This window comes from Sminthopsis crassicaudata, chromosome 1, assembly GCF_048593235.1.
Source record: "Sminthopsis crassicaudata isolate SCR6 chromosome 1, ASM4859323v1, whole genome shotgun sequence".
Classification (NCBI taxonomy): domain Eukaryota; kingdom Metazoa; phylum Chordata; class Mammalia; order Dasyuromorphia; family Dasyuridae; genus Sminthopsis; species Sminthopsis crassicaudata.
In genome coordinates this window covers 7,627,151-7,652,045 of record NC_133617.1, presented here as the reverse complement: position 1 = coordinate 7,652,045, position 24,895 = coordinate 7,627,151, and the positions used below count along the sequence as shown (strand labels likewise).

The following is a 24,895-nucleotide window of genomic DNA, read 5'->3' as shown; positions in this document are numbered from 1 at the left end:
CGGCTGGGGAGGGGCCGGAGGGGAGAAAGGTCAGCGCGCCGGGGCCGAGGGGGGAGGAGAGTTCCGGGACAGAGCCTCACACACTGGGGGGGGGGGGGAGGCAGGGAAGGACAGCTACGTGCACGGAAAGAATTGGGGGCGCAGGGGGTAGGACGAGGGCGCACGGAAGAGGCTTTGGCCCGAAAGAGCAGTGGTTGGCGCGCGAGGAGGGGACGCTCTCCCAGGCGGGGTGTGCAGGTGGGAACCGGCCCGAGTCCCGAGGAAAGGATGGAGCTGGGAAGGGGGGGGCGGCGGGAAAGGGCTCCACGCGGGAGGAGCGGGAGGATCCTCGCTCCAGGGGCACGGCTCGGAGGCGGGAAGGGCCGGACGGATCCCTCGGCGGGCCCGGGACCCGGGGCGCACCGGCGGGGCGGGGGAGGGGGGCGGACGGCGGAGGGAGAGGAGGCACCTGCGGCTGGCCGCTCACAGCGGGGAGGGCTCGGAGGACGCCGGGTGCACGGTCCGGTCGGCCGAGCGGCGGAAGAGGTTCGGCCCGGCCGGCTCGCTCCCTGGAACCTGCTGGGGCTCCCACCGCGGCGGCGGCGGTCAGGCTCCTCTTCCTGTCTCCAATGGCCTTCCTCCGTCCGAGGACCAAAGGTGCTTCCCTTGTGGGGGGCGGGGGGAGAGCCAGGTAGGGAGCGGGGCGGGGCGGGGCGGGGCCGTCCTGGGGAAGGGGCGCCCCGGGAAGGTGCCTCGGGCCGCGGCGGGGCGGAGCGCCGCCTCCTCTCCTGCCCCCCCGCCGGACTCGGGGCTGCTCTCTCCCGGCACCTGCTTCCTCCTCGGAATTACGGTGCTTGCTTTGCCAAGGTCCTTCTCCCGGTAGGGAGCTGCCTTCAAGGTCTGCCGCGAGCCTCCCCCCCCCCCCCCGCCCCCCCGCCCCGACCCTGCCTCCCCTCGTCTTCATTCCGCCCTGCACGTAGAGCTTGGTGGAGACTGACCCGTGCCTTGAGAAGGGGCCTGCTTCCAGCCCCGGAGGCGGTCCGGGAGGGGCCTCAGTTTCCATATCTGTAAAATGGGTAGCTGGAGGGAGGCGGTTCTGATCGGGCCGGAAGGTCCAGCGCAGGGCGGTGGGGGGACAGCGGGCCTGCGCTGGGAGGGCTCTGGGGGCAGAGCGGCCGGGGCTCCGGACCCCGGGCTCTGAGGCGGTTTTTGAAACGTGGCTATTTTGGTCACCGGTCCAATAGCTCTGGTTTCCTTGGCAATCCTCTGGTTTGGGGGATTTAAAAACCTGGTTCTCAGCCAGGGCTCTCGGGTGCTCTCCGCTGCTGCACGCCCCAGGAGTGGGGGGAGCAGAAGGCTGAGCAGGGGCCCGGCTGAGGCCAGCCCCCCCCACCGCCCCCCCCCACTGTCCCAGCTCCATCCCAAGCTCAGGTGCCACAGTCTCGGCCCAACCGCAAAACTGCCCCAGAAGTCGGGGGGGGAGGGGGGACCTGGGGGGGAGGGGGGACGGGCGGGGGGGGGGGGGGGACCCGGGGGGGAGGGGCCCAGCCTGGAAGGGATTTCCCAGATAAGAAAGCCCAGGCCACCAGCCTGCTGCTTAGCGGCCGGGGAGCCTCCGAACAATCCCCCGGCTGCTCATTTTGCCCCAAGTTTGGCTGGAAAAGCGACCCAACCAGCTCCGCCACTCCCCACCGCAGGAAGGTTAAAGGTGGAGGAGGAGACCCAGCCACGAGCCCTCGGCAGGGAGACCTGAGCCTGGGGCTGGCCTAGCCTGAGGCTCCGCGGGTAGGAAGAGATGGGCGGCAGAGGAGGTTCAGGTCCAGAAGGGCCTGGGGAGGGAGACTCCCGGGGCCCCTGGGCCCTGGCTCCAGCCTCTGGCTCCCACTTGGCTTCCACAAGACCCGCTTGACAAAGGGAGTCTCCCTTTAGGGAGACTCTCGGGGCCACCGGGCGTTCCAAAGGAGCGGGCCGGGGCCCAGGGCGCTGGAAATCAGCCGCAGCCTGGCAGGTCCCCCAAGGAGCTCAGGGGTTCGTGCGGGGCCCCCTTCCGGAGCTGGATGCTCCTGGCGCTGCCCTCTGTCCCTTGGGCTCTATCTATCTCCAGAGTTCAGCAGTCAGTGCCTGGCACCGGGCCGAGCTTTACAAACATTTATTGGCCAACCTCGCCGCCGCCCGCAAGGGCCTTGCCAACCGTGAGGCAAGAGCTGCTCCCAGCTGGCCGGGGGGCAGGCCCTGCCGAAGACCCGGCTCCACTTCCGGGAGGACATCGTCCAGGAGAGGGGCCGACAGCCGCATCCCTGAGCATCCAAATGTTTCCTGTGCACACGGGGAAACTGAGGCCCCCAGAGGCGAAGGGGGCTGGCCAGCCACAAAACAGCAAAGAGGGAAAGAGACTCCGGAGCCCCGATGGAACGGGCTGCTGAGCAGCTTGGGACTCCAGCAGAGGCCAGACACGGCCACGGGGAGGCCTCCAGCTCAGACAGCGGGGATTTGGGCCCAAGCCTCATCTCCGAGTACTGCTACTGAGTCCTTGTTTGCAAGTAAGTGTTCACCTGACCAGCAAAGGCCTCCTCCCACAGGGGAGAGGGCACCAGCCCTGGCCTCCAGACCTGCCCCCAAAACCCGAGCGAGGCACTCTGGGTAGCCATGCACACTGTGGGTGTGGGACAGCCACCATTCCATCCCTCAGAAAAGGAGAAAACCCCTAAGAACACTAACACCGGCCCCTAAAGCAACAAGTCAGCCCCTTCCCCCAAGTCCCACTTTCCCAGAGTGCCCACCCCGCTCTTGGAAAGCATTTCTTCCCTACCCTATCTCCTGCTTCCCCCAGCAGCCCGGTGAGCCCCATCTTGTACCTCCAACATCTGGCTTCTAGCCCCATCATGGCTCTGGGGAGTAGCAGAGATCCCAGGGCTCCTGGGGGGGGGATGGCTTCTCCAGAAGGACCATGATGGATCATTAGGGGACAGACAGACGCCCCGCTCACCCTGCAGCGTGCAGACAACTCATGGGAATTACAGAGGGCAAAGTTTGGGTCTTTCTCTGCCTTGTGGGCTACACTCCCTTGTCTGTCAGAGACAAAGAAGCTCGGCCTTGAGAGAGCTCCCAGGCACACAAATAGCTTCACATACAAGATGGGGCCTGGGGGAGAAAGCAGGGTCCCAATTAGTTCTGGCTTATCCCTTCTCCTGGTAGTCGGTTCCTTCTGGAGCCTCCAGTTTGGGGAAGAACTGAGGCCAGCCTTCATTGTGTTCCCAGACTTCCCAAACTCCCCTGTCCTCATCAGGGGTGGGGCCTCCCTCCATAAGCCCAGCCCTTTCTCCCATTGATCTGTATCTGATGAAAATGGAGGTAGCTTCCTTTTCTGTCCACGAGCCTCCCACCCACTCAGGAGAACTCCACAAAGGACACTTCCCACGTGGAGCTCCCTCCTCTCTTCATCCTCCCCTCATATCCTAAAGGCATCTTTCCTCACTTTCTCCCTCTTTGCTGATCTGCCAGCCCCCCTTTATCCAGAAGCCTCACTCCAGTTCTGAACCTCACACATTGGGGGCACCCTCCAGCCTAGAGGCGTCCCCCTAAAGTGATGGCTCCTCCTGGACCCTCCCTGTAAGGAGAGCACCCCCTGACTCCAGACTTCTGTCCTGCCCACACCCTCCTCCTTTTGAGACTTCTCCCTTTAGAGTATAAGCTCCTTGAGAGCAAGGACCATCTCGATTTTTGCTTGTATTTGTATCCCTGGCTTTTAGCTGGTGCCCAGAACACAGGAAGTGCCTAATTAATGCTTGTGTCTGGCTTATTCCAGTAGTTCTGGGGTCCTGGTTTGTGCTCCTCTCTTGAGTTCAGAGTTACAGGGTTAGGAATACTCTGCCTGTTGGGGTCTTCCTAATCAGAGATCATTTTTCCTCTGTTGCTGCTTTTAGAGTTGATTTGTTTCCCAGTCCCATCCTCTGGGACCTCGGTGCCCTGCTCACCCTTTCTGTATGGTGATCTTGGTATCTAGTGCCCCAGGAAGAACGCCCCATGATTTATAGCTACTTTGACCACCTGGGCTGTTTGCTCAGGCCTCCTGGGAGGCCAGATTTCATTAGCTTGTTTAGTCAGCTGTGTGTGTATTTATGGGGCACTGTTAAACATTGCCGTTAGGGCTATGAGTCTCTCCTTAGTCTTGGCCAGACCTTAACAATTTAAAATTATTAATATGACCATCAAGGCTTCCTGATACTTGAGACAGGTCTGTGTATAGGGCTGAGGGTGCTGGGGAAGTCTGGAAGCATCAGTCAGGGGATAGAAGGCTAAGCCATGAGGAACGGTCAGGGTCAGACTAAACCACTACAAATGTGAAAAGGGAGGTGTGGGACAGCCCAGTGGATAGAGAACCAGCCCTAAAGTCAGGAGGGCCTGAGTTCAAATTTGACCTCAGACATTTAACACTTCTTAGCTGTGTGACCTTGGGCAAGTCACTTAACCTCAGCAAAAAGCACACCAACAAATTAACCACTACAAATGTGTCATGTGAATGCTTAGAACCATGGAACAGAACAAGTTACCAGAAGAAGTCAGATAGAAAATTGGACATGAGTTTCTCTCTCTCTCCGTCACACACACACACACACACACACACACACACACACACACATCTCTGTCCCTCTCTCCAGTCTTCTGGGGGAGATGGAGGAAGGCTTTAATAAAATGGTGTCCATAATGAGCCAAAAGAAAAATAAAGCACAGTACAAGAGGATTCACATTTGGATTCTATCTGTTCAAAAGGTTAAGGCAAACCTGGTCCGGTTATGGCAGCGAGCAACCATGTTAGTGCTGGGGAGGGAGGCCATAGGTAGGTCATGGGGAGGACGTCTCCCCTGAAACAACAGCCCAGTGCCGGGCTCTCTGGGTCACTGGAAAATAGAGGTGGAATCCAGTTTCCCTGAATCACAGTGAAAGTTTATCTCAGTCTGAAGGAGAGAAGGGGTCCACCGGATGGGGCAGAAAAGCTTCCCTGACAGCACCACTCCTTGCACTCCATACAAGCTTTTCGGATGTAGGCTTGGAGGGTTGTGGACAATAGTATTTGGAAAAACGGGAATCGGTTCTAATTAGTGCTGACCTTCCCCTGACACCTAGAAGGTCTAGACAAAGTTGGGGCAATATATCCACCACACCATTTTCAGGAAGTTCTACAGTTACTTCCAGATATCCCAAGGATGGGTAGTTTTTGTGACTGAGTCCTCCAAACCAGCACCTATCAGAGGCAAAAAAAGAGATTTTCCTCAGCTGTCTCTTCTGCAATGACTGGACACAGTGGTCACTTGTGCTGCACTGCCTAGGACAGCATTGCGATCCACATTTCCAGATTTTACCTGACCCTCCCTGTGAGAGCCTATGATGGCAGGTAACAACCAATAGAATCACAGGAACTGATGATGAGCCCATTGTCAATGCTCAGTGGTCTGGACTGAACTCTGTCCCTGGTCCCACTGGTCCCCTGCCCCGGAATCCCCAGGTTCCACTCTCTTCTCCCAGTGTATTTGGCCTGGGTCTGGATTTTTTTTCCCCTTGGATGTAACACAAGTCAAGTCACTTTCCCTTGTTTCCCCCAAATGATGGTGTAGGTGCAACAATTCCAGGACCTTTCCAAGGAGACCAGAGCTATCCTTGGATTCTCTTCAGAAGCATCCGCACAAGCTTCTGGGTAACTTCTGAAGCCCTAGGGTCATTGCTCCCCTACATATTTGCTGACTTAGTTCCCCGGGACATTTACACGTGGCTTTCAGGGAGGTCTCCTTTCCTCCAGACATTTCTGGGCCTGTTTTTCATGGCTCTAAAACTGTCTAAACTCCTCAAAGCTTGGCTGGATTCCTCTTCAGGTCCCTGCTGCTCCAGAGAAGTGGGAAGTTTGGTGGACCCAGATTTTACAGGCTCAAGGTGACTTCAGATGTTGTCACTCAGAAGGGTGAGACTCGGGCTCCTGGGGTACAAAGGGCTACAAATGGCTGTGTGTCCTTGGAGAATACAAGGAAGAGCAAACTTTTGGAGATTGTCTGCCTGGCTTCCCATTCCTGGACAGACCCAGGGAGAGATCTGGGAAATACAACATTCAGAGAGGCGTCTCACTCCACCATCCTCAAGGGGACTCATGACCAATGACCGGAACAAAGATGGCAGTGGAGCCCGTGTGGCTTCCGGTACCATTCTCCCAAGAAGTCTACCGCAGGCTTTCTGCCCTGCCTGCTACATAAGAGCCTAAAGTTCGCTGGGATTGTAGCGCTTCTCAGTTGGGAAGAGAAAGACTTAACTCAAGATGAGACTGTGTAGATGTTTAATTTGGAGCACTCATTAAAGAGCAGGAGCCAGGAGAGAAACAAGCCCCCAGAGAAAGGAAGAAGGGAAGGCAAGCCCTTCCTAAGGCCCCAACCTTACTTCCATTTGTGCTTTTCTTCAATTTATTCTGTTAGAGAATATATTTCTAGAAAAAATAATAAAAAATTCATTGGGAAGAACAAAAGATCAAGAATTTCAAGAAATTTAATTTAAAAAAATATAAGGGAATGTGGCCTAGCTGTGCCAGACCTAAAACTATTTTATAAAGTGGCAGTCATCAAAACCCGAGGTCCTGACTAAGAAATAGAGTAGTAGATCAGTGGAATAGGTTAGCTTCATCAAATACAGTAGTCAATGACTACAATAATCTAGTATTTAATAAACTCAAAGACTCCAGCTTCTGAGATAAGAACTCGCTATTTGACAAAAAGTGATGGGAAAACTGGAAAATAATGTGGCAGAAACTAGGCACGGACCAACACCCAACACTCTACCAAGCTGCAGTTGAAATGGGTTCATGATTTAGACATAAGGAGTGATGCTATAATATGCAAATTAGGAGAACAAGGGATGGTCTACCTCAGATCTGTGGAGAAGGAAAGAATTTATGGCCAAAGAAGGACTAGAGAACATTACGAAATCCACTCCAAAGTGGATAATTTTGATTATATTAAATTTAAAAGGTTTTGTACAAACAAAACCAATGTAGCCTAGATTAGAAGGGAAGCAGAAAACTGGGGGGAAAAACTTTTACCATTTCCTAAGTGATAAATGATCAAAGGATATGAACAGATAATTTTCAGATGAAGAAATTAAAGCCATTTCTAGTCATATGTAAAAATATTGTAAGTCACTATTGTTTAGAGAAATGCAAATTAACCCTACTCTGAGATATCACTTCCTACCTCTCAGATTAGATAAAATGACAGGAAAAAATATCGATAATTGTGGGAGGACACTAATACATTAGTGCTGAAGTTGTGTACTGATCCAACCATTGTGGTGAGCCCTTTGGAACTAAGCCCAAAGGGCTACTTACCTTTAGATCCAGCAGTATCTCTATTGGGCCAGTCCCCAAAGAAATCATAAAAAAGGGAAAAGGACCAGAAGAGGGGAAAGCAGACAGCCCAGTATGTAAATGGAATCCTCTAGAGAAAAGATTCCTTTCTTATACAAACTCCCAGTCTCCGGAGAACTCCTTTGTTATACAAGCTTCTCCATATCCTATGGAAGCGGAAAAGTCTTATCAGATACACATCCAGTTCTGTTAGGATTACTAGGTGAGAACTCAGGTGGTCACAGTGCACAGAGGAAAAGATTTTACTGATCTCCTCCCAGAGAAGGATTATAATTGAGCAGACTTGGGGACCTTCACCAGTCAGGAACTTACCCAGTTCTATTATCCTGTTGTGTATAAAATAAAGATCTCCAGCCATGCCTCCTAGCAATATGATTTCTCTCTGGAAGCACATTGCCCGCCAAGACATCTTGGTGTTCTTTCCTAATCAATAAAGCATTTCTTGTCACAGATTTGAGGAGGTGAATTCATTCATCACGAATCCAGCCTTGGCACTTTGGAGGGAGGGAGGGGAGAGAGACAGAGACAGAGACAGGTAGAAAGAAATCACAGACCTGTCTCCGCCAGTAGACCACCCTCTTCAGACCCACATGTACAAAAATGTTTGTGGCAGCCCTTTTTGTAGTAGAAAGAAACTGGAAACTGAGTGGATGCCCAATAACTAGAGAATGGCTGTTCTGGTGTTATTTATGGGATGTTATGCTCTATAAGAAATGATGAACAGGTTGATTTCAGAAAAGCCCTGAGAGACTTACAGGAACTGATGCTGAGTGAAATGAGGAGAACCAAGAGAACGGTGTACTCAGCAACCAGATTATGTGATGATCAACTATGATGAACTTGACTCTTTACAACAAGGTGACACAAGACAATTCCAATTAGCTTGTGAAGGAAAGAGTCATTCACATCCCGGGACGACTATGGAGGCTGAATGGCAATCGCAAGATAGTATTTTTACCTTTGTTGTTGTTATTGTTGTTTGCTTGAGTTTTTTGTTTGTTTGTTTTTAGTTTCTCGTTTTTTTCCCCCTTTTGATCTGATTTTTCTTGCATAGCATCCTAAAAGTGGAAATACGTTTAGAAGAATGACATGTTTAACCTATATTAGATTACTCGCTGTCCAGAGGGGAGAGGGAAGGAGGAGGCAGAACAAATTGGAATACAAAGTTCTGCAAGGGGTTGAAAGCTAGGTTTGCATGTATTTTGAAAAATTAAAAGCTATTATTATTTTTTCCAAAAGAAAATCTAAAATCTAGAGAAGCCATTTCCCAGATTCTGCGTTACCCCCACGTCACCAGTGGCCCCCCTTGTTCCTCGGTTGCCAGGGGTCCCTTTGTTTGTGGCAGCAGAGTGCGATGAGGGCCCCAGTGGAGAACGGGACCTTTCCTAGCCCAGGGCTGAGACGGAGTCCAAGTGCCAGCCTGTTCTCAGCGAGTTTTTCTTCCTAACCAGCGGACACAAGCACAATCCACCTCATAATTACCCTTCTGAGTGTAGAATCCCCTGAATTCAGGCATCAGTCTGCTTCATAGACATGAACCAAGGTGCACAAGAGAGTTTGGGGGTAGGCCTTCTGCTCCCAATGTCGGTTTCCATATATTTTGCTTTGGGGGGAGCCCTGGAAATTCTGATCATGGGTAAAGGCATCCCAGAACCCCCACATGGGGAGGGGCCTGAACAAGAATTCTCGTGTGTTCGGCTCTAAGCCCTCCCGGGATGGGGAACTCACTACCTGTGGGACTGCCCCTGCCACACAATTGAGTCGAGTCGTGCAGGCCGCCCAGCCCTCTCTTCTGCGGGGATCCATCCTCCCTTGGACCTTAGCGGGCTTATCAGAATTCCCCTCCAGAACTGAGCTGAGCCCAGCAGGTCATGTCCCCCTCCTCCCCTTCCTCCTCCTCCTGGCCCTCCTCCCCTTCCTCCTCCTCCTCTCTTCCCCCAGGAGCCAGGCTTCTGCCCATAGCCCCAGAGGCCTGACATTTCCTGCCTCCTTCACTCCTGACTTAGCAGCCAACTTCCTGCATTGCATCACCCGGAGGCCGGCTCCTGGGGAGCTCGGTGGCCGCCTGGGGCTGAGCCCTGAAGGCCGGGCTGGGCGCCCTCCGCCTCTGCTCTGGGGAATCTGCTGAGCAGCAAGGCTAAGGCGAGCAGGCCCCGCCTTGTGGGGGAGCTTGTGGGCCCCTGAAGCCCCCAGATCTGTTCAGACAAGTTAGGGCGGACGGGGATCTGAGAGTGGAGGGGGAGGCAGGATTGGAGCCCCTGGCCCACCGGAGCACAAGCCCAGCTCCCTCCTTTCCTGCTGGCTCCCCGAGTGCCCCAAGGGAGGATGCAAACTGAGGAGCTGGGGCTGCCTGAAAAGGGGATGAGCTGCCTGTCCTTGAAGGTATCCAAGAGGGCTGCCCGAGGAAGATGTCCAGGGACCTTGGAGAGGGGGCCGCTCAGTGTGAACCCGGCCACGGGGCGACGCTGAGAGTCTGAGGACTCAGTCTCTCCCGGCTCTCCCAGGTCTATGGCAGTCAGGAAGGGGGAGGAGGAAGAGGAGGAGGGAGCTGAGAGAGGGGAGATGGGGGGAAAGAAGAAGAAGAGAAGGGAAAGAGGGAGATGGAGAGGGAGCAGAGAGAGAGAGAGAGGAGGAGGAGGGGAAAGAGGGAGTCAGGGAGGGAGCCAGGGAGGCGGAGGCGCAAGGGGAGCGGGAGGAGGAAGACAAGGAAGACCGGGAAGGATGGGAGAGGGAGAGGGAGCCGGGGAGGCGCTTTGGACCCTGGCGGGGAAGGCAACTCCCACTCTTCTGCCCCAGGCGGGTGGAAGGCCCTAAGGGGTTCGGGCAGCAGGTGGTAATTCCTTGCCGTTTACCAGCCGCTGGGGTTCAGCCAGCTTTGCTGCTGTAGGTCTTGCCAGCCGGGCCGGGGCTGCTGCCAAAAAGCAGTGGGGGGAGGAGCCGGGGGTCCAGAAGGCCCTGGAGGTGCGGGTTTTCTTTCTGGGTCTACACACAACCTGCCCTCCTGAAAAGGCTGCCCGTGTGCCCCGTGGATGTGGGTGCGCGCTCCCAGGGTGGCCCCGGGCTCATGTCCCCCCCTCCTGGCCTGTCGGGCCTGGAAGCTCGGCCAGAGCAGCCCGGAGGGGACTGAGCCAGTTACCGGGCTCAGCTGCCAGACCCAGAAGTCGGACCCTCGTGCCCCAGCCGAGGCGCTGCAGGGGAGTCCGAAGGAAGCCCCAGACCTCATCTCTGGCAGCTTGAAGGTGGAGGGGCCCAGAGTGGGGAAAGCGCTCAGAGCTCTGGCAAATCTGGGCTCGCGTTCTGCCGCTGGCACGGTGTCCCCGGGGAGATCACTGAATATTCTGCCTCAGTTTCTTCATCTGTCAAATGAGGGCGTTAGACTTGCTGGTGTCCCAGATGCCTTCCGGCCCTGTGCCCGTTGTCCTGGCCTTGCCTGGCTGCCTGCTCCCAGGAAAAAAACCCAGCCCCTCGTTTAGTTTTTCCAAAAATGTTGAGAAATTCTCCGGCTCTAGCCTGAAAGCCTCCCAGACTTTCTCCGGCGAAATGAGCCAGGGAGACCCCCACCCAGGGGAGGGCTTCGGGCCAGGTACGGACCGTGTGGGGAACTGGGCTGCTGCCCCAGGCCTTTCTCCGCTCTGGAAGCCCCTGCACCCCATGTCACTTGGGAAGCGTCCCCTGCCCTGGCCTCTCCCGGGCCACCCCTCAGCCTTCTGCGTTGGACCCTAAGCCTCCCGTCACGGGAGGTCCTTGGGCACTGCCCTGCTGCTCTTCGGGGCCTCATCAGCCCCCACCCTCACCCATGGATTTCATGACCATCACCATCCGGGGCCTCTCAAATCTGCCTCTCTTGCCGCCACCTCTCTGACCTCCAGTCTCGAAGCTCCAGCCTGCCCTCCGTGGCCTTCTGCCCCCGGAGCCACTGTACTATTCAAGCCAGTGACCCCGGCCTCGTGGCTGTTGAGGAACAGACTCATTCCTGCCTGTGCCCCGTGCCTGCAAAGCCCTCCCTTCTCACCCTGACCCGAATCCCCGCCCCCCCTCTATTCCTTAATTCCCATTTATTCCGGACAGAGCTGGCTTGCACTCTGTGTCTCACTTTGCCTGGGAGCTCCTCGAGGGCAAGGACTGTATTTTGCCCCTTTGGATCCCCAGTCCTCGGCACGGTGCCTGGCACTGCCATCTTGAGGCCGGCGTACCATAGGGCAGAGGTCACTGGCCACTTTAGACATCTCTGAGCAAGGCTCAGCTCTAGAGTAACTAGCTACGACTTAGAACTGTTGGGCTGAGCTACGCCGAAATCCCAGGGAAATCCCAGAAACCCCAGCAGTAAGACCTTTGCCCTTTGCCGAGAAGGAGTCAGCAATCCCGTAAGGCGAGGGCGCGCCTGGAGTTTTGGCGCTGGCTGTCTCCCGGTTCTTCGGTCACACCTGGTACTCAAGGCCATTCACAAACTCATCACCACTGACTCTCCCCAGCCTGGGAGCGAACAACCTGGGCACTCCCATCAGCCTTTGCAAGGCCATTTTCTGTGCTAGGACCACACTGTCCCTGCTCTGTTTGCCTTCAAGGCTCAGCTCAAGCCCCAAGTCTTTGGCCGGCTTCCCTAAAAGCCTCTCCCTCTCATCCTCAGGTAGGCCACCACAGCAGGAAGCAGCGGGAGTTGCTTCCGCCAAGCCCTGTGCAAAGGCTGTGTTTGTCTCTCTGCCCCCAGGAGGCTTCCTGGACAGGCAAGGTCAAGGCCAGGGCCGGCCAGCTGGGAAGGAGGGGCCCTGGCCACTCTTCCCCGCTCTGCTGTCTTGGGTGTGTTCCTAGGAAAGGTTTGTGCCAGGCTGTGCCGTCTTGAGTGCGAAGGTCACTGAAGGGCAGGGTTGGCCAGGGATGACTGTGGTCATCATCGCTTTAGTCATATCGGATGCCTCCATTATGGACCCTGCCCTGGGTCTGTAACAGTCAGCTGTCCCTGTCACCGTCCCCCTCCCCCAGGGAGATCCGCGATCTCTTCCCTCCCTCTCCCCACGCCCTCAGAGTAAGGAGCTGGCACTTCTCACTGCCGGGAGAAGTTCTGTCGGTGGGAAGCCCTCCTCCCATTACCCGGTCCATCCTTCACACAAAGGCCCCGTCCCTTCCTAGAGACCTTGCTCAAGTCACATAGCTCCTTTGCTCAGCACCATTGCCTATAGAACAAAGGACCTTGGCATTCAGGGTTCTGGCTCCAGCACTCCCGCCCTACTCGATCTTGCCTTATCCTCTCCCCTCTGATGCTCACACCTGCTGAGGAGGATTTCCTCCTTCTCCATTACCACTCTCTTCAGCTTTAGTCCAGACCAGGAGTTAGAGATAAAGACCTAGAGATGCCCCGGCCCTCCCCAGGCCACACAGTTTTGCTCTGTGCCTCAAAAACGAATAGGTCTCTATCCTTATTAAAATGTTTGTTTCTTGCTAGCCTCGGCAATAAGAGCCGAGAAAGAGATTCAAGGAATTAGAATAGGAAATGAGGAAATCAAACTATCCCTCTTTGCAGATGACATGATGGTATACTTAGAGAACCCCAAAGACTCTGCTAAAAAGCTACTAGAAATAATTCAAAATTTCAGCAAAGCGGCAGGATACAAAATAAATCCACATAAATCCTCAGATTCTTATATATCACCAACAAAATGCAACAGCAAGAGATACAAAGAGAAATTCCATTCCAAACAAATGTTGAGAGTTAAAGTATTTGGGAATCCATCTCCCAAAGAATAGTCAGGAATTATATGAGAAAAATTACAAAACACTTGCCACAAAAATAAAGTCAGATTTAAATAATTGGAAAGACATTCAGTGCTCTTGGATAGGCCGAGTGAATATAATAAAGATGACAATACTCCCCAAACTAATCTATTTATTTAGTGCTATACCAATCAGACTCCCAAGAAACTATTTTAATGACCTAGAAAAAATAACAACAAAATTCATATGGCAGAATAAAAGGTCGAGAATTGCAAGGGAACTAATGAAAAAAAAGTCAGAAGAAGGTGGTCTAAGTGTACCTGATCTAAAGCTATATTATATAGCAGCAGTCACCAAAACCATTTGGTATTGGCTAAGAAACAGACCGGTAGATCAGTGGAACAGATTAGATACAAAGGACAAAAAAGGGTACATCTATAGCAATCTAATCTTTGACAAACCCAAAGATTCCAACATTAGGGACAAAAATTCATTATTTGGAAAAAACTGTTGGGAAAACTGGAAATTAGTATGGCAGAAATTAGATATGGATCCACACTTAACACCATATACCAAGATAAGATCAAAATAGGTCCATGATTTAGGCATTAAGAGGGAGATAATAAATAGATTAGAGGAACAGAGAATAGTCTACCTCTCAGACCTGTGGAGGAGGAAGGAATTTATGACCAGAGGAGAACTAGAGATCATTATTGATCACAAAATAGAAGATTTTGATTACATCAAACTAAAAAGTTTCTGTACAAACAAAACTAATGCAAACAAGATTAGAAGGGAAGTAACACATTGGGAAAATATTTTTAAAAACAAAGGTTCTGACAAAGGTCTCATTTCCAAAATATATAGAGAACTGACCCTGATTTATAGGAAACCAAACCATTCTCCAATTGATAAATGGTCAAGGGATATGAACAGACAATTTTCAGATGATGAAATTGAAACTATATCCACTCATATGAAAGAGTGTTCCAAATCACTACTGATCAGAGAAATGCAAATTAAGACAACTCTGAGATACCACTACACACCTGTCAGATTGGCTAAGATGACAGGAACAAACAATGATGAATGTTGGAGGGGATGTGGGAAAACTGGGACACTGATACATTGTTGGTGGAGTTGTGAAAGAATCCAGCCATTCTGGAGAGCAATCTGGAATTATGCCCAAAAAGTTGTCAAACTGTGCGTACCCTTTGACCCAGCATTGCTGCTATTGGGCTTATATCCCAAAGAAATACTAAAGAGCGGAAAGAGACATATATGTGCCAAAATGTTTGTGGCAGCTCTTTTTGTAGTAGCTAGAAACTGGAAGATGAATGGATGTCCATCAGTTGGAGAATGGTTGGGTAAATTATGGTATATGAATGTTATGGAATATTATTGCTCTGTAAGAAATGACCAGCAGGAGGAATACAGAGAGGCTTGGAGAGACTTACATCAACTGATGCTGAGTGAAAAGAACAGAACCAGAAAATCACTATACACTTCAACAATGATACTGTATGAGGATGTATTCTGATGGAAGTGGAAATTTTCAACATAAAGAAGATCCAACTCACTTCCAGTTGATCAATGATGGACAGAAATAACTACACCCAGAGAAGAAACACTGGGAAGTGAATGTAAATTGTTAGCACTACTGTCTGTCTACCCAGGTTACTTATACCTTCAGAAGCTAATACTTAATGTGCAACAAGAAAATGGTATTTACACACATATATTGTATCTAGGTTATATTGTAACACATGTAAAATGTATGGGATTTCCTGTCATGGGGGGAGGGAGTGGAGGGAGGGAGGGAGGGGATAATTTGGAAAAATGAATTAAAAAAAATAAAAAAAAGAATTCCTCTTTTAGCAAATGTAAATTTCTTGAGTGTAGGAACTATTCCATTTGTTATCTATGTGTGGAACCTAAGACAATACCAGAACATCATAGCCATTTAATAAGTGCTAGTTAAATTGGGTTGAACCAGATTAGATCAGATTGGACTGAACTAAACTTTTTGTTAATTTTAAGCAAACACTGTATCTTAGGGTGATAACCAAATTACTGGGTAATAAAATGCCATGTATGATTATGTCAGGATCCCATAAAAAAAAAATGTTTGTTTCTGCAGGTCTACAAGGAAACCGAGGGCCTTTCTTCCCCAGGAGTGTGGGGACCAAGGGGCCTGCACGGAGTGGGTGAAATCTCTGTCCTACCCTATTCTTGCCCCTGCTACTCAGGTTCCACTCCTCTGGAAAAAGACCCAGAGCGTTCGAGAAAGGCTACCCTGTGCTGCAGCTTACCGATGTCGCAGAAGAACAGATTCCCAGAACTGGACGTGGCCTGTTGGGCTTCCTTCCCTCCATCCTCCCCCCTCCCGGGACCACCCTCCCTATCAATTGGTTGTTGTCCTCGATTCTCCAAGAGAACCAAAATGACACCCCTTTGTTAGAGTTGAGTGAGTGTGTGCAGCTGTGGCCCATCAGAACTATAGGAGCTTGCGATGCTCTGCCAGGCGTCCGGCGCCAACGGTCCCTAGGAACATCCTGGGTGCTTCTCTAACTTTGCACATCGTGTTTCTTCTGAGCTACTGCAGTTCGACTTTTCCCTTCTCTGATAAGGGCACACCACGCTGGGCGGACTTGCACCAGTGTCTCCCTTGTAACCACACAATCCGTCCTAAAGTCCTAAGTCTGAGAGTGTCCTTGTATGTTTTTCTGAGCACCTTTCGAGTGCTTGCCAAGTGTGAGTTTCCCATAAATTAATCTTTTGGGGAAGCCTCTGGCACTCAACCAATGGGGCCAGCCCAAAGGAGTCGTGCTCTCGGCAGTAGAGCTGGAATGCGTGGCACTTGAGTTCAAGAAAGAACCCCGGTGTCCGGTCCCTTCTCCTGCCCGGGGAGCTTCAGAATCTTCCTAAGACAATTCAAAGAGAAGCCATTCCGTTTCCTGGCCTGGCGCTGGTGGACTGCTTCCCAGACATAGCACAATGAGCTCAGCCCATCGGCTCTGCAGACTCCGGTTTGGTGGTCAGTCCGATACCCTTCCACTCCCACGCTTTCCTTCGGAGCCCCCCAAACACTGAGCCAGCTCTGGCATCGCGTGTGTCAATATCACTATCAAGATGGATATCCCTGGAAAGTGTCCTGCCAAGGCAAACGGACGGAACTTCCCTATTTACCCAACAGATAACCAGCCACGGGTGGCTGGTGTGGTGCTGTCATTCCCCATCCTCCCAAACTAACATCCTGGATGACATTCTCTCTCTCTCTCCATCCAATATGGCACCAAAGCCTGTCCACTGCACCTCTGCACCCTCTCTCATACCCATCCTCTCCTCTGACCCTGCTCCCCCTCTGGTGCGAGCCTTCATCACCTCGAAGAATCGCCCTCGCCCCCACCAAGGGGGTGTCTAGCCTCTGTCTCTAGCAGCCCTTTTTGTAGCGGCAAGAAACTGGAAACTGAGTGGGTGCCCATCAGCTGGAGAATGGCTGAAGAGGTGGTGGTATATGAAGGTAATGCAATATTCTAGTTCTGTAAGAAACGGTCAGCAGGATATCTCAGAAAGGCCTGGAGAGACTCACAGGAACTGATGCTGAGGGAAGTGAGCAGAAACATGAGAACACCGTACACGGCGACAAGATTAGGTGATGGGCGTCTCTGACGGACGTGGTTCTTTTCCACGTCGAGGTGATCCAGGCCAATTCCAATATTCCAGTAGTGATGGAGAGAGCCGTCTACCGCCAGAGAGAGGACGAGGGGGATTGAATGTGGATCACAACATAGGATTTTCCCCTTTATTGTTGTTTGCTTGGTTTTTTTTCTCACTTTTTTCCCTTTTTGATCACATTTTTCTTGAGCAGCTGGATAAATGTGGAAATACAGATAGAGGAATTATACCTGTTTAACCTATATTGGATTACTTGCTCTCTAGGGGAGGGGAAGGGGGGAGGAGAAGAGAGAGGGAGAAAATTTTGGAACACAAGGTATTGCAAGAGTGAATGTTGAATTCTTCCTGTGCAACAAGAAATTTGGTCCTGCACACATATATTGTATCTTGGATATACTACAACATTTAACATGTATGGGACTGCCTACCATCTAGGGGAGGGGGAGGAGGGGAAAATTCGGAACAGAAGGGAGTACAAGGGATAATGTTGTAAAAAATTATCCATGCATATGCACTGTCAAAAAAAAGTTATAATTATAAAATAAAAAAAAATAAAATTAAAGAAAAAATGAATGTTGAAAATTATCTTTGCATGAATTTGGAAAAATAAAAAGCTATCATTATTTTTTTAATTTTTAATTTTAGGTTTTTTTGCTTTTTATTTATAAAATATAGGCATGGGTAATTTTTCAGCATTGACAATTGCCAAACCTTTTGTTCCAATTTTTCCCCTCCCTCCCTTCCCCAGATGGCAGGTTGACCAATACATGTTAAACATGTTAAAGTATATGTTAAGTACAATATATGTATACATGGCCATGCAGTCATTTTGCTGTACAAAAAGAATCGGACTTTGAAACAGTGTACAATTAGCCTGCGAAGGAAATAAAAAATGCAGGCGGACAAAAATAGAGGGATTGGGAATTCTATGGAGTGGTTCATAGTCATCTCCCAGAGTGCTTTCTCTGGGTGTAGCTGATTCAGTTCATCACTGCTCTGTTGGAGCTGATTTGGTTCCTCTCGTTGTTGGAGAGGGCCTCGTCCATCAGAATTGATCATTGTATAGTATTGTTGTTGAAGTACACAACAATCTCCTGGTCCTGCTTGTTTCACTCAGCATCAGTTCATGTCAGTCCAGGCCTTCCTGAAATCATCCTGCTGGTCATTTCTTACAGAACAGTAATATTCATATACCACAATTTATTCAGCCACTCTCCAGCTGACGGGCATCCATGCAGTTTGAAGTTCCTGGCCACTACAAAGAGGGTGCCGCAGACATTCTTGCACATACAAGTCCCTTTCTCTTCTTTAAGATCTCTTTGGGGCTATCATTATTTTTTAAAAGAAAAAAGAAAAGTGCCTTGATATCCCAATGCCAGGATGCAAAAGAGTCATTGAAAGACTCCCTCCTGAAGGAGATCTCACAGGGGAAACTCCAAGAAATATTGTAGCTAAATTTCAGAATTACCAGGTCAAGGAGAAAATACTGCAAGCTGCCAGAAAGAAACAATTTAAGGATTGAGGAGCCACAGTCAGGATGACTCGGGATTTAGAAGTTTCTATAGAGAGGAGGAACTGGAATACAATATTTCCGAGGGTAAAGGAGCTTGGATTACAACCAAGCACTGCCCAGCAAAATTGAGCAGAATCTTTCAGAGGAAGAGATGGATCTTGAATAAAATAGGGGACTTTCAATGACTTCTGATGAAAAGATCAAGTTGAACAGAACATTTGGTCCCGAAATACAAGACTGAAGAGAAACATAAAAAGATAAACAGGAAAGAAAAAAACCAAACATGTTATTTAAAGGTTAAATTGTTTACATCCTTCCATGGGAAGATGATATTGTAACTCTGGGGAAGTGAATCTTTCTTAGTGCAGTTAGAAGGGTTATACAGAGATTGTGGGCATAGATCGACTTTGAGGTGATGATGATATAGGAAAAAGGATATTAAGAAAGTTGAACAGACTGGAAGGGGACCTCTCTGAGGGGGATGGGAGAGGAGGAGAAAGGGGGTGCAACTGGTGGCAGCCGCTGGAGGATGCTTTCCGGGAGACCAGCTGGGCTCGGAGCAGCCGAGCCTTTTCCTTTGCCTGGAGCCCACGTGGCAAGGACCTGGGTGGCGAGGGCAGCTCCTCCAGTTTTGCTGCTGGTTTAAATTTTGCTAGTTGTAGACATCTAGAAATCAAGACTTGATAAGGTCATTTTCATGGGTGGCCTGAGTACTGTTTTAAGGAGTGTGGTGGGAGGAGGTGGGAGAAATCTGGGCATAACTGACCCTAGCTGGGAGAGATTGCCCTGGTCTGCCAATCAAGAGATGGCTTGGGGGCTCAGAGAATTTCGGAATCTTTTGATCTGTATTTTATACTTTGTACAGAACGAAAGCCAGGTAGACGTTGGACTTTTGCCCTCGCCCGAAACCCTGAAGAGCTAATAAAATTATCTCCAAACATACAGATCACGGTGTACCAGAAACTTTTCAGTCTTCCTCCGCGGGGGACCTGGGGGAAGGTCAGGGCCAAGGAGAGCATCTGGGGTGGAATCTGGACTGGCCCAGTCCGCCCACTCTCCCTTAAGGGAGGGGGGAGGGGGAAGGACTCCTGCCCTGCTGGACTCTGCACCAACGGCTGGCCCCGAGCACCTAGAAGGAGGGAGGGAGCACCGGCTCCCTCAGAGAGGACGTGGGCTAAGGAAGGAGGGGAGACTTGGGAAGTGCTCAGTGACGTGGGCATCAGCATCAGGGTTTGGGCACGTGCTGCGCCCCAGTGGGATGTTGGGAAAGCGATTAACTTTAAAAATGTTGGTTCCCTTCACCTTCTCCACACAAATGCTCAGAGAGAGCACTGGCCGGAAGCAGGAATATCTGAGTTCAAATCCCGCCCATGAGTGACCCTGAGGAGTGGGCACAGCGCCCAGATCACAGCCTCCGATGAAGTCATCAGCAAGGGTCCAGGTGAAGCGTTAGGGCCCTTCCTCCGGGTCTCCTAATTCGTGAACTTGGAGGGAATCGACCCCCTGGACCTCGGTGCAACCGTCCAACAGAGGAATCCCCCCCATGACCTCTCGCCTCTAGCTGGAGACCTCCCAGGAGGCAGCAGCCTCTCACTCTGAGGCAGCTTTTCCTGATGCCAGCCTGGATTGGCCCCCGCTTCAGGAGCACCCCTCCTCCTCCCGACAGCCCGCCAGATACCCCCAAATACCAGTTCCGATCCTCATTTACCACGCCTTTCTGGACGCAGCATGGCTTCCCAAATCAAAGGCAGACCACCAGGGCGGAGGACAGAGAACCATTCCCGTGACGTTCTTTTTCTCCAAATTACAATCGTTCTCTTGGGGGCAGGTTTCTTGGGCAGCTTCTGGAGGCAGCCTGGGCTTCAGTTCAGTTCCATAATCCCAAATGCAGCCAGGAGTTAAAGTCCTTTACTGTCTCTTTCCAAATCTTGTCTCCTTCACTTGGGGCTCGGCTACTTTTCCGGAGGCCCTCCTCCGTCCTCGGCTACTTTTCCGGAGGCCCTCCTCCGTCCTCGGCTACTTTTCCGGAGGCCCTCCGTCCTCGGCTACTTTTCCGGAGGCCCTCCCCGGTCCTCGGCTACTTTTCCGGAGGCCCTCCTCCGTCCTCGGCTACTTTTCCGGAGGCCCTCCCCGGTCCTCGGCTACTTTTCCGGAGGCCCTCCCCGGTCCTCGGCTACTTTTCCGGAGGCCCTCCTCCGTCCTCGGCTACTTTTCCGGAGGCCCTCCTCCGTCTTCGGCTACTTTTCCGGAGGCCCTCCCCGGTCCTCGGCTACTTTTCCGGAGGCCCTCCTCCGTCCTCGGCTACTTTTCCGGAGGCCCTCCTCCGTCTTCGGCTACTTTTCCGGAGGCCCTCCCCGGTCCTCGGCTACTTTTCCGGAGGCCCTCCTCCGTCTTCGGCTACTTTTCCGGAGGCCCTCCCCGGTCCTCGGCTACTTTTCCGGAGGCCCTCCTCCGTCCTCGGCTACTTTTCCGGAGGCCCTCCTCCGTCCTCGGCTACTTTTCCGGAGGCCCTCCGTCCTCGGCTACTTTTCCGGAGGCCCTCCCCGGTCCTCGGCTACTTTTCCGGAGGCCCTCCCCGGTCCTCGGCTACTTTTCTGGAGGCCCTCCCCGGTCCTCGGCTACTTTTCCGGAGGCCCTCCTCCGTCCTCGGCTACTTTTCCGGAGGCCCTCCTCCGTCTTCGGCTACTTTTCCGGAGGCCCTCCCCGGTCCTCGGCTACTTTTCCGGAGGCCCTCCTCCGTCCTCGGCTACTTTTCCGGAGGCCGTCCTCCGTCTTCGGCTACTTTTCCGGAGGCCCTCCCCGGTCCTCGGTTACTTTTCCGGAGGCCCTCCTCCGTCCTCGGCTACTTTTCCGGAGGCCCTCCTCCGTCCTCGGCTACTTTTCCGGAGGCCCTCCTCCGTCTTCGGCTACTTTTCCGGAGGCCCTCCCCGGTCCTCGGCTACTTTTCCGGAGGCCCTCCTCCGTCCTCGGCTACTTTTCCGGAGGCCGTCCTCCATCTTCGGCTACTTTTCCGGAGGCCCTCCCCGGTCCTCGGTTACTTTTCCGGAGGCCCTCCTCCATCCTCGGCTACTTTTCCGGAGGCCCTCCCCGGTCCTCGGTTACTTTTCCGGAGGCCGTCCTCCATCTTCGGCTACTTTTCCGGAGGCCCTCCCCGGTCCTCGGCTACTTTTCCGGAGGCCCTCCTCCATCCTCGGCTACTTTTCCGGAGGCCCTCCCCGGTCCTCGGTTACTTTTCCGGAGGCCCTCCTCCGTCCTCGGCTACTTTTCCGGAGGCCCTCCTCCGTCCTCGGCTACTTTTCCGGAGGCCCTCCCCGGTCTTCGGCTACTTTTCCGGAGGCCGTCCTCCGTCTTCGGCTACTTTTCCGGAGGCCCTCCCCGGTCCTCGGCTACTTTTCCGGAGGCCCTCCCCGGTCCTCGGCTACTTTTCCGGAGGCCGTCCTCCGTCTTCGGCTACTTTTCCGGAGGCCCTCCCCGGTCCTCGGCTACTTTTCCGGAGGCCCTCCCCGGTCCTCGGCTACTTTTCCGGAGGCCCTCCCCGGTCCTCGGCTACTTTTCCGGAGGCCCTCCCCGGTCCTCGGCTACTTTTCCGGAGGCCCTCCTCCGTCCTCGGCTACTTTTCCGGAGGCCCTCCCCGGTCCTCGGCTACTTTTCCGGAGGCCCTCCCCGGTCCTCGGCTACTTTTCCGGAGGCCCTCCCCGGTCCTCGGTTACTTTTCCGGAGGCCCTCCTCCGTCCTCGGCTACTTTTCCGGAGGCCCTCCCCGGTCCTCGGCTACTTTTCCGGAGGCCCTCCTCCGTCCTCGGCTACTTTTCCGGAGGCCCTCCTCCGTCCTCGGCTACTTTTCCGGAGGCCCTCCCCGGTCCTCGGCTACTTTTCCGGAGGCCCTCCCCGGTCGTCGGCTACTTTTCCGGAGGCCCTCCCCGGTCCTCGGCTACTTTTCCGGAGGCCCTCCCCGGTCCTCGGCTACTTTTCCGGAGGCCCTCCTCCGTCCTCGGCTACTTTTCCGGAGGCCCTCCCCGGTCCTCGGTTACTTTTCCGGAGGCCCTCCCCGGTCCTCGGCTACTTTTCCGGAGGCCCTCCCCGGTCGTCGGCTACTTTTCCGGAGGCCCTCCCCGGTCCTCGGTTACTTTTCCGGAGGCCCTCCCCGGTCCTCGGCTACTTTTCCGGAGGCCCTCCCCGGTCCTCGGCCACTTTTCCGGAGGCCCTCCCCGGTCCTCGGCTACTTTTCCGGAGGCCCTCCCCGGTCCTCGGTTACTTTTCCGGAGGCCCTCCTCCGTCCTCGGCTACTTTTCCGGAGGCCCTCCCCGGTCCTCGGCTACTTTTCCGGAGGCCCTCCTCCGTCCTCGGCTACTTTTCCGGAGGCCCTCCTCCGTCCTCGGCTACTTTTCCGGAGGCCCTCCCCGGTCCTCGGCCACTTTTCCGGAGGCCCTCCTCCGTCCTCGGCTACTTTTCCGGAGGCCCTCCCCGGTCCTTGGTTCCCGAGAGCTCTTGTCCGAATCTCTCCAAATGGGAATGAATCTTGAATCTTCCTCCCAGAGCGCGGGCTTGTGAATCTCCCAGAAGTCCATCCTAGTCGTGACCCTCGCGGAGCTTCCTCGAAGTTCTGTCTCGAAGTTCTGAGAGCTCGTCCTTCTGAGCCCACGCGGAGCACACCCATCATTACATCACTGGGAGCCATTCTTTGTTGTAGGATTAAGTCGAGGCTGAACCGGATTTAACCACTGTCTCCTCAGTCCCACTCAGGGCCTTGTTTCCCGTTCGGCCCATGACATCTCCCTGCAGGGTCAGACCAATCCCCGAATTAGATAATGATTGCCTCTATCCACTCCAGTGATCAGCGCCTTTAAGGATCCTTACACATTCCCTTGCGTTGCCTGGGACGTCGTGTTTGCTGCCGTTCCATACTTTTTTGGGGGCGACACAATTGAGGTTGAGTGACTGGCCCAGGGTCCCGGAGCCAGGAAGTGAGTCAGCTCTCGCCATCCTATCCTCTCACACCGACCGGCCCTTTCTCTCAGGACACACCCTTCAGAGCCTCACCCTGACTCACCGGGACCACTCCAAGAGCTCCGATTTGTCACCTGCCTCTCGTCCCCATCTTCCCTCTGACCTGTGAGGAGAAGGGGTCTGCCCCCAAGTGGCAAGCTGGGAGGCAGAGACACCCGGACTCCTGGCAGAGCTGGAGGAGGCCGGTGAGCCACCACAAGCACGGGGCTGAGAGCACTAGCCACACGCTCTGAGTCTGAGTGGGGGGCTCCACCGCCCACCTCAGTTAGGAACAGGGGTTTGATTAGGCTGAATCAGTCTGTGAACTGGGCGTGAACGAGGCACTCTGGGCCCCCTTCAAGTCTGAACTCACTCCCCGGGACTCAGGGGGGCTGACGGGAGTGGGGGGGGAGGGCAGGGTGCTGTACCGGAAGTCTCACCCGACAGTCTCAATAAAGACCCTTTCCCAAAAGCTGCTTACTCATTGTTAACTGATAATGGAGGAGGAAGCGCACCAGGGGGCCTCGGAGCTATTGTAACGGACGCCCCTCCTTACCATCTTCCCCGGGACCCAGAGCAGGGGACCAGCCTGCCACCTGCTGGCATAAGTGGGACTCGGGACAGCCCCTCGGAGCCAGCGGCCAGGGCAGGAGGGGCAGTGCCCGCGGACGGCAGAAAACGGGACCTGCCCCCGTGCCACCCTGCCAGTTCGAAGGCAGGATGAAAGACGCCAACCCCCCAGGGAGTCTCGGGGAAAGGCAGGTTCTATGTAAAGTACAAGCGGGGCGCGGGGAGCGGGGGCAAGGAGAAGCATTCCTTAAGCTGCGCCTCCGTGCCAGGCCGGGCACAGCCCTGGGAGGCAGGCGGCCCTCAGCCCCAACTTGCAGAAGCCGAAGGCTGGCCCAGGTCCCACGGCTGGGAGCAGGTGCGGCCACGTTTGACCCCGGGACCTCCCGAGCCCCGGGCCCCCGTTCTGGCCACTGCAGCGAAGGCGATCCCCACGTGGGCCCGGCCAGAGCCCTCGGGGACAACCCGGGCTGCCCGGGGACGGCGGGCAGAGCCCGGCCCCCCTCTGGCCCTGGCTGAGGGGGCAGCGGACCCAGGACCGGGGCACCGGATCCTTCTGCTGAGCGCGCCTGTGCATCTGCCTCCTGAGGCTGCTGGGGGCCAGTCCAGGGGAGGGCGCCCCGACCTCAGGGCCTGAGCGTTCCTCCGGCCCAGCCCCAGCGCTAATGGGGCACCAGCAGTTCATGTGTCCGCATCCGAGGTGACTCCTTAGAGCAGAGGGCCTGGGAGAGCCTCCCCCCTCCCCGGGGACACTGACCTCGCCCACCCCGGCAGCCTTCTTCCTCGCCGGGTCACCCCCCACACCGCAGGGCCCTAGACCGTGCGCCTCTGCTCAGAGCAGCCCTCCCATCCCCCCACAGAGGACCTGCGAATCTCAAGCCCGGGCTGGGCTCCAGGGCCACCTGACCTAGTCCAGCCGATCCCAGGAGGGGGAGGCCGGCCTCGTCCCCAGGAGCTCTGGAGGCTGATGACTGGGGGGTGACGCGTTTATTAAGGATCTATTCTGTGCCAAAGTGGGGGGGGGCCCTCAAGGAACCGTCACCATATACTGGGAGGGGGCAGGGA

At 53.8% G+C, this 24,895-nt stretch overlaps 2 protein-coding genes across 3 annotated transcripts in view; one reads left to right on the top strand and one right to left on the bottom strand.

The window, feature by feature from the left end:
• The window catches only part of LOC141556625 (glutathione hydrolase 1 proenzyme-like), a 44,749-nt gene extending 44,008 nt beyond the window's left edge, over positions 1–741 (bottom strand). Inside the window, exon 1 of one of the 2 annotated variants that reach the window (XM_074291051.1) lies at positions 449–741. The gene's annotated coding sequence lies outside the window, so the exon portion shown is untranslated. The remainder of the gene's footprint in view (positions 1–448) is intronic. The other variant, XM_074291059.1, reaches the window with a different exon arrangement.
• Positions 609–7,828, top strand: LOC141543160 (uncharacterized). The gene is made up of 3 exons (XM_074268096.1): positions 609–670; positions 1,894–2,519; positions 5,592–7,828. The coding sequence occupies exons 1-3, from the start codon at positions 609–611 to the stop codon at positions 5,906–5,908; spliced, it is 1,005 nt and encodes a 334-aa protein (XP_074124197.1). The 3' UTR covers positions 5,909–7,828.
• The last annotated feature ends 17,067 nt before the right edge of the window (positions 7,829–24,895 follow it).

Coding starts and splice junctions, on each gene's coding strand:
- LOC141543160 (XM_074268096.1), top strand. CDS start 609: ATGGCCTTCCTCCGTCCGAGGACCAAAGGTGCTTCCCTTGTGGGGGGC. Junction 671..1,893: donor GGGGGCGGGGGGAGAGCCAG/GTAGGGAGCGGG, acceptor CGCTTGACAAAG/GGAGTCTCCCTTTAGGGAGA. Junction 2,520..5,591: donor TACTGAGTCCTTGTTTGCAA/GTAAGTGTTCAC, acceptor ATGATGGTGTAG/GTGCAACAATTCCAGGACCT.